The 9230-nt window shown below is 41.1% G+C and overlaps 1 protein-coding gene across 1 annotated transcript in view; it reads right to left on the minus strand.

The window, feature by feature from the left end:
- The window catches only part of LOC103640438 (achilleol B synthase), a 63850-nt gene extending 57734 nt beyond the window's left edge, over positions 1–6116 (minus strand). Inside the window, exons 1-5 of the mRNA XM_008663019.2 lie at positions 5788–6116; positions 5510–5704; positions 5290–5379; positions 4762–4956; positions 3776–3860 (exon numbers count right to left, since the gene is read on the minus strand). Coding sequence (XP_008661241.1) covers positions 3776–3860; positions 4762–4956; positions 5290–5379; positions 5510–5704; positions 5788–5985 — 763 coding nt within the window. The 5' untranslated portion in view covers positions 5986–6116. The remainder of the gene's footprint in view (positions 1–3775; positions 3861–4761; positions 4957–5289; positions 5380–5509; positions 5705–5787) is intronic.
- Between the last annotated feature and the right edge of the window lie 3114 nt (positions 6117–9230).

The following is a 9230-nucleotide window of genomic DNA, read 5'->3' on the forward strand; positions in this document are numbered from 1 at the left end:
TTTCTGTTAAATCAGCCCGCCTACTATTTTCCGTATTAAAATAAATAAAATAAACTCGGACTTTGCAGTTTAGCCCTTAGAGTATATTTTAGGCATAAAATTTATATAAAAATGGATAAAAAACCTAGATAGTTCATATTTTCTCCGTTATAACTCTGTTTTACTCCGTTCCAGATGTGTTACCTTCATAAAAAAAATTATGTACATAGTAACAACATACTTGTATCATATCCACACTGTTATAATTAGTTATTTGTTTAAACCATGTTTAGTAGATTAACCTTGCTAATCAAAGTTAATCTATACATAATTAAACTGACTAAAATATAATCTTTAATCAATTTATAATTTAGATTAAAGTCGAATTAATTATTTATTTAGATTATCTTTCTCACACGATTTATAAAATCAACATAAGACCTAGTTTTAATTACTTAATCACATAGGTCTTCCGAAAGCCATATCTTTGCAACCATAACTCAGAATTTAGTAATTCTTGAACCTACTATCTCGTAGCGACATGTAGAATATTCTTACGTATTTTTTTCTTATGCTTCGGTGTAATGTTACCATCTCCATTATTCACTTGATTGTATGTATTGCTACGAATAGAGGCGAGGCGATGAGGAACCTGAAGCCCAATTTTTGGGGCAGCATCTCGACGACAAGGTTATCGCAAGTATATGGCAAAGTGTGTCCTTAAGCACTTTATTTACCTAATAATGATTTGTTAATCACCGTGGCACTATTAGGTTAATCTGATGGGACCTAATAGGTTACCTAATTTGTTTACCCTACACCTTGCAAACAAATGAACTATTGGGTAGTCTTGCTATTGCTCTACCTGGTTTTAGGATTAAGGCTATATATGAATTATGATCATGCTTTATCATTATTGCTCGATTATTTATTGCCCATGATAAGATTATTCTATTAATTGGAACATGGAGCGACCACCCGAGAAAACAGTGCTACCAAAAGCGTGCAATATGCGCCATTGGTTGATTAATTAGTAAAGCCAGTGTAAGTTAATCCTTTCCCGAAAAGGGCAAGCGGGGTGGAGAAGCTGCTAGAATAGTGAGGTCCTCAGGTCGATCTGTCTGCGATTGCTTTTTGAACGAGGGATTCCAGTATCGCCTTTGGCCCAAAAAATGTAGCGGGTTCTCTCATGCTAGTGGAACATTGGAAAGGCATCGTGGTGCTTACCCTGCCTCGCCTCCTCGGTATAGGTGCATGGGGTCCGTACAACCCCATGGCAGATGGGTACCACGACTTGTGGATAAAGATGTGCAACCTCTGCAGAGTGTAAAACTGATATATCAGTTGTTCTCACGACTAAGAGCAGCTCGGACACTCACATGAGTAATTTATAGACTTAAACTTAATCTGTCATATGCATTGTATTGTGGGATTTATTATAATTGTGATCTTTTATTTAATTGGGTTGGTATAGAGTTATACTTAGTAATTGCTAATAAAATTTTGACCAACTTATCAAAAGCAATGCTCAACCCTAACCATTATCCTTGGTAGGCCTTACACTTCACATATTCCATGCTTGTGGTAGCACTGTGTTTCTCCACACTTGCTGAGCGATGAACGTATGTGAGCTCATTCTTGCTATAATCACACTAGGTCAAGAACATGTACCGCTGGAGGAGCATGAAGGATGCTACGATGAGTTTAGAGAGATCTAGGTCGTCGTCTTCCAGTCAACTATGGTTGCAGAGGATCGTTGTTGTCATATGGTGTAATTTGTTTAGTTATTTTGTACATAACTCCTATTATGTAATATATATTTGATAATGATTTTATGTACCATGAGACATCATACGTACAAGACTTGATCCTAGCACACATTTGAGACGCAAGTGGATTTGTCCTTAAATCCGGGTGTGACATTTTGTGATGGTTGGAGTGTGTTGAATAAGGAGTGTGAACAATGCCTCAAGTTGTAGCCACCATATGTGCTTAAGAAAAGAATAGATGATTAAAATTAATACTCTGTGAGGTGCTTGGACTAGTTAGATCACCACTTATGCTTGTTCTAGGTTTAGACCTAGTATTTTGAGAGGTTTGCATGCCTCTTTATTTCTCACTCAGTGCTTGCAAGCATAACTTTTATACTCAGAGGGGCTTGTAGCCTTATGAGATGCACCAACCATATTTGTGGTGTGATCGCCATCATATACTAGTGGAAACATGGCTCACATCAGTTTAGGCACAATCTCGATAGCAAAGACAACATAGAGGGATTTCTGAGTGTCCATATCGGAGACGCACTTGTACATGGGCAAGACCTAGGGTCTACCTAGGAGTTATCTTACTAGAAGCTTGGACCTTACGGGGGCATCTTTGCAAGGGCTGCAATAAGGCGCATGAGGTTCTCGATACCACACCGAAGTCATTTACGAGAGTTTGCACCTCTATATCCATTAAGCATTCACATTTATATTTTGTACTTAGGTTATGTGTTTACTATTTCTAATTTAGCTTGCTAGGCTAGTTGGGAGAATTAAACTTAGGGTGCGTATCACTTATTCGGTACAGAGAGCAGTACACTTAACACAACCTTAGATGCATATCTAAATTATTAATATACTTTCTAGAATAGGTTTAGCTAAGTTAAAATTAGATTCTATGGTTTATAGTAGAATTTTAGAAAACCTAATTACCCCCCCCCCCCTAGATATCATAATCCCAACAAACACCTTTTAGAATAATTTTAGAGCAGGTTGCTTAAATCATTTGTCTCTGCAAATCATCTTTGTTGATGTTGCCTTCATAAAAATGTTGATAAAAACCATTTTCACCAAATGTTCGGAAGAAATGGTTCTTTCAGAGCTTGTTTGGATGTATGGGATCCCTCCAATCCGCATATAACCAAAGAAGCCCTTATTGTTATCAATAACAGATGTAGTTTGATGGTATTGACGTTCTGTGTCGGATAGTTTCAGACCGTGGGTTCTTCGATGATGCAGCAATTTTTCCTCCTATTTGTGTACTATTTTTAATGAAATTGTTTCTAACGGAGGTTGTTTAAAAAGATTAGAAAAAAACTTTTACACTTTCCGTATATATGTTGTCTCTAATGAAATATAGTTAAAAAGTTAACTTGATCGAACGGTCACAAACATATTTGTACTTATAGCATTGAGTGGACTTTCATACTTACGGAGTAGTGAACTGTCGATCAGGTTGATCAAATCAACATATACATGTACGACCTAGGTATCTTGAGGATCTATAGGAGTTTAAATAAACAAACAAGACGATATATATTCTTGAAAAGCTTGTTTCTACACGACTCTTTCTATATATGTTGTCTCTTAAGTATATTTATAATTTAGGGACCAATCTTTTAACTACCTTTTGTATACGCTCTTGAAAAAACTATACTATTAGGGAGCGCAAGGATCCTCTTTTATTGTTGTACCAGCAAGATGAAAAATTGGCCTAGAAACACGAGAGACTGTTTCAAGGAGTAAAACAGATGGATATCGTATTTAAGCAATAGTTTGGAAACTTAAATTTCCTTCAGAATTGGAGGGGTTACAAAGGAAATTAGTTCATTTCTCTATAATCCTTTTAGGACAGGAGATGATTGATGTAGAAATAAACTAATTTCCAAACTAGTCCTTAGAAAGTAAAGAGGGTCAAACCTAGAGAGAACATAATTTTATAAATAAATAAATGCCTTATTCAAATTACTCCAGAGATCTAAAGAGTATTTATTAAGCTTTCAAACTAGCACTTGGTGGAAGTAAGAATATACCTGGGTGGATCGGGAGGAAACGTGGTACCAACCATAGTTCAGGCACAACTGGATTATTGCCACGCCAATCATATACACCAATAACCTTCAATTAATTAAGAAAATACGGAATCATGCATCAATGAGACAATGATAGTGACCACATTGCTGCAGTTTAATTGCGTATTTTATTGTTATCAAATAGAAGGTCCCGCGTTCAACGTTACCTTTCCTATTTAATATTATCCAAACAATATATGGTCGCCATTTTACTTTGTCTAGAGAACAGCCAAATTTTACGTACAGATCTTGATGGATAGTTATTCAAGTTATAGATGTTAACTTTAGGACATAAAACTTGTAAAGGTTTATATTCGCATGTATTGCATCTGATCGAGATAATATTAACATAGAGTAAGAGAAATTAACAACAAAAACACATTTTATTCTCATTAAGTTGTATGTCTCGATATGGGTTAAAGTTAAAACACTTAAGGTGATGAAAAAGATAAACAGATCACTTATAGTTCAACGATAATTTTTATTAGGACGGATGTAGTACATATATATGGTAGGGAAAAAACAAAAGGACCTCTAGCTGAGTTAACGAATAATTTTGGTCTTCTGTTTCATAGTCATTTAATTATATGACTCGTCTTGAGTTGGTAACTGAGACAAAAGAGTTTCATTTCCATAAAATTCAGTTCTTCTCCCGCTTGTTAAAAATATTGTCAAGTAGTGGTAAAAAAACACTCATGTTTTTAAATGTAAAATCAAACTTTGATGAAACTAATTCCATTGAGAAGTATACACGAGAAGCAAGATAAAAGATCTTATAGGTAAACGATAGGAAAGAGAAAACACATAATTGAATAAAAATATCTTTTGAATAAACTGTCTATTAAGAATATGATTTCTTTGCGTGACTTGGCAATGGAAACTATCTAAAACCATGCATGTGTCATTATTTACTATATGTGTGTACGCCACAAACGCCACATACGTACCGAGAGTAGTATCTTTGCCCACTGCGGCGCTGCAGTTGCAGTTCCATGGGATAGGATCCATTCTCGACCTTTAGCTAGCCCATCGTTCTCCTCCTGCTGCACCTCACCCAGAAGTCTCAAGCTGGTGTAGTTTAAGCACGTCGAAAACATGGCGCTCTCGTCTATGATATTGAAGCCCCATCCGCCGTCCTCGTTCTAATCAATCAATCAATCAATGAGCGTTGTTTTATTATATATATGTAGAGAGAGAGCATGTACAACTCTAAGTTTTCAGATCGGATTTTCAAAGTAAAAGAGATAGCTAAAATAATGCATGATACAACTCTAAGAGTTTAGATCATATATATAAATTTAGTCACAACATAATATGTATAAAGAGTACGTTGTGTATATATAGACAAGTTCTTTGTTTTTTTTTCACTTAGGTCCACTAGAGACCCCTGGAAATACCTCTCATTTAATTGAGATTTAATTGAGTTGTAGGTGTCCTAGCCCTAATACTATTTAAAAAGTGCTTGTGATAGGTACCTGATGGTTGTAGATATGGCGGCATATCTCACGTCTATGCTCTTTCGACAGGACAGCATCGACAGTTCCGGTGATGTGCAGTGCGAAAATCTGAAAAACAAAAGAATCCGGGTTAATATCATCACGAAATTAAAGTAGGTAATATAATCCTGCAGCTAGAAGCCTACTGAGCAGTACTTGCAAGCTGAAGTGCATGCATGTGCATGTAATATATACGAACCCAGAACGGCATCATGTACATAATCCCACTGAAATCACCAGGCCAGTGGCCATCTTCAGCTTGGAGAGCAGACATCCAATCCATCGCTCGCTTCAGCGACTCCCGCAATCTTTCTTCCGTCACCTCGTCGCCCTCCTCTATCTTGGCGAACGCCGCAGGCATGTCGTCCGCATGCAGATGTTTTTGTCCGGTGAACTGCTTGATTAATTAATTACATGCGTCATACACAAGCTCAACAACGCCATGCTGCCAAAACCCCACGTATATATCGTACGCACCTGCATGCGCATGAGGAGGTCCTGCGATTCCCTTCTTTGGAAGCGGTTCTCTGTGAACGCCCGGCGAAGCTGCTCCACCTTGCGGCGCTCCTCGTCAGTGCCGGCGTCCGGGTCGTACTCCCAAACCTGCCGGCCATGGAAGCCACTCACCGTCTGCATCCATGGCCCTCCTCCCTCTCCGATCTTTAACCTCCACATGCTAGCTCCTCCACGATCTTCTGCACAAGCTAGCTCGGTTTATCTGTGCTTCGTCGATCGTATTGATGAAGGGGGCGCATTTTTATGTAGTTATTAGATGAGAGGATCGGAGGGTCGTTGTCGTTGGAACGTCGGATGGGCTGATGGACGTACTCCCTCCGTTAAAAACAAAGATGGACGTACTCCCTCCGTTACATGCATGCAGATCTCATATTTGGAGAAGTTAATTCCTAAACATTAACCATATGCGCCTCCAAATCCACATATATTTATTGTAAAAAATTCATTATTAATTTAATAAATCTATCATGTATTATAAATATTATTTTTTAATATCTACTATTAAAAATCACTAGTTCAGACCCCTCGTAATGAGTCGCGCGCGCGAAGGCGCGTAGGTTGTGCATCTCTACTGCCTCTCTCTCACGTAATGACCGACACAAGCGGCCCAAGCAACCAACGCGCCGCACCTCCCTCCTCCCTCGAGCCGCGCAGATGCACCCCTCCCCCATCGCCACCTCTCCTCCAGCCCCCCTACATTGTTCCCTCTGTTTCTCCGTCGTGCTCCTCACCGCAAAGGGCCACGTCGGTCGCGTATTCCCTTGGTCGAGTTCGACAGCGCTGAGGAGGAGGCCGAGTACATGTCGCAGTTCGTCCTCCAACGCTGAGGAGGCCAACTACATGTCGTAGTTCGTCCTGCGTGAGTAGGCCCCCGACACCCTAGTCCATGAGCGCAACCACCTGCTGCTAAGCCCCACGCGCTCCTCGGCCTTCGTGGTCGTTCAGACGTGCACCAACATCAAGCGCTCGTACATGGAATACCTCTCCAAGCTCGTGGGCGGTTTTGGTATCGATTGGCACGTGGTCAAGCGGGCCCAAGCACTCGGGAAAGAGGGTACTCAGGTGCTCAACAAAACAGTAGGTAGGGAACTGTAGTGTCTTGTTAAGCGTGTCCTATCAATGTACAGTACAATAGTATTTATAGGTATTCGGGTAGGTGGTGGTGCCCTCCTAAGTACAATTATGCTCCCTGTTGGGGGCCTTCATCTTCCAAAGGTCCTAAAAACACAACTAACATGTTTTCCAAGTATAATATATTCACAGAGACCTTCGGCCTCGGAATGAAGTTGTACACGATATTAAAAGCATGGTCTGGGAGAAGGATGAGCCAGTTCCGAAGCTGCGCAGGGAGAAGCTTCTGCTTAGCGGTAAAAATGAAACTGACTTAAAGAGAAAAAGGCTATCTAGTCCTTCATAGATTGTCCTTAAGTCAATAGTAAATATAAAGGGCATGGATGTAATTTTACACAGGCTGCATCCTGTGCCTATAAATAGATGAACAGTAACACCGTACTGCTCACGCTGTCCTGTATTCATTTGCACGTCACACTTGGATTCTCACCTTCTGTCAAGCCGAAGGTATAAATGTAATTGGATATTGTTCATGTTTATTCAATCATATGGTTATTCATGTTATTTTCCATGTTTCATATGCTTCAACTCTCATTATTTTATACTAAGATGATGAAGGTATGTCCTTCATAACCTTCATCTAAAGATCATTATATCCTACGGGAGATAATGCTTTGAAGGACGAAGTTCTTTAACCATTAACATTTTGTGTTGCCTTGTTCTTAACTCATAGCATTTGAGAACAAGACCTCAACATTGGCATCCACCTCCGGTGAACTCATTCGACCACCTTCGGCAAGTTGTGACCTTCGTCATGCCACCGAAGAAAGTTTTAGCGCTGGGGGCTGCATTGCAGCCGCTGGACGTCAACCAAGAAACACTTCGTGAAACTAGAAGCCAAAAAAGGAAGGCTACAAGTCCAACGCCTCAGGAGGAGGAGTTGGACAAAGAAATAAGGGACCTCGAAGCCATTCATTAACAGATCCAGAGGAAGAAGGAGAAGATGCTTCATCTCTCCGATCTACAGAGGAAGATCGATGAGGCTGCTGAGGAAATGCGTCATCTCACTCAAGATGACCAGGACCGAAGACCTCAGCGCAGAGAGCTTCGTCAGGACAATTCCTACGATGATGATGAGTGGTATGATGATTTCTATCATGGAAATTTTGCTTTTGATGATGATTCTCCTCTGTCAGCAGAAATGCAGGCTACCCCGTGGCCCCCATCATACAAGCCACCCCAACTCCGTATGTATGATGGGCACTCAGATCCGAAGCAGTTTCTGATGAGCTACGAAGCAACCATATCTTCGTATGGGGGCAATACCGCAGTCATGGTGAAATCCTTTGTCATGGCAGTCAAGAATGTTGTGCAAACCTGGTACTCCTCTCTTTGGCCAGGAACAATCACATCATGGCAGAAGCTGAAGGACATGTTGATCACCAGCTTCCAAGGGTTTCAGACAAAGCCGGTTACTGCTCAAGCTTTGTTCCAGTGCACGTAAGACCACGAAGAATACCTCCAGACGTATGTCCGAAGGTTTTTGCGTCTAAGAACACAAGCGCCCATAGTGCCCAATGAAATTGTCATTGAGGCCATGATCAAAGGTCTTCGGCCAGGACCTACGGCTCAATACTTCGCCAGGAAACCCCCTCAGACTCTGGAGAAGCTGCTTCAGAAAATAGTTGAGTACATCCGGGCTGATAATGATTTCCGCCAAAGAAGGGAGGAAGCTTATAGGTTTTCTGGATGACTAGGGGCTTCGGAGGACGAATCCACCCTAGGCATGTCAGATCAATTCACAACTCCAATCAGAGTGATGACAGAGGAAGCAAGCTTCAGAGGCCACAGCATAGCTCACAGTCTTCAGGGCAGCAGCAGAGCTCTTTCAGGCCATCAGCTCCAAGGGGCAAAAGCGGCAGGGGCTTCAGAGGAAGATATGGGGATCAGCCTAGGAAACTCTACTGCTTATTTTGTGGTGAGGACAAGGGCCATACTACAAGAACATGCCAGGTCACCATCCAGAAGCAAAAAGAGATTGCCGAAGCAGAAGCGCGACAGAATCAGTCGAAGCAGGTTTTACACACTGCTTCGTGCTACTCTCCCTATATACCAGAGTACATGTGTAATCAATCTGCAGCTTCTGTTGCTTAGACAAGTCATTCACAAGCTTCCTAGCCCCAGCTCCCACTACCACCACCATTGCCACCTATTCATACCCGAAGCCAGCAGCCAGAAGGGCACCAGCACGCCCAACAGCAGCGCGCCTTCAGGGAGGAGTCCGAAGCTCGTACAGTCAATAGCACTGTACCAGAATCGAAGCATATATACTG

The sequence above is a fragment of the Zea mays genome, chromosome 1, assembly GCF_902167145.1.
Source record: "Zea mays cultivar B73 chromosome 1, Zm-B73-REFERENCE-NAM-5.0, whole genome shotgun sequence".
Lineage (NCBI taxonomy): Eukaryota > Viridiplantae > Streptophyta > Magnoliopsida > Poales > Poaceae > Zea > Zea mays.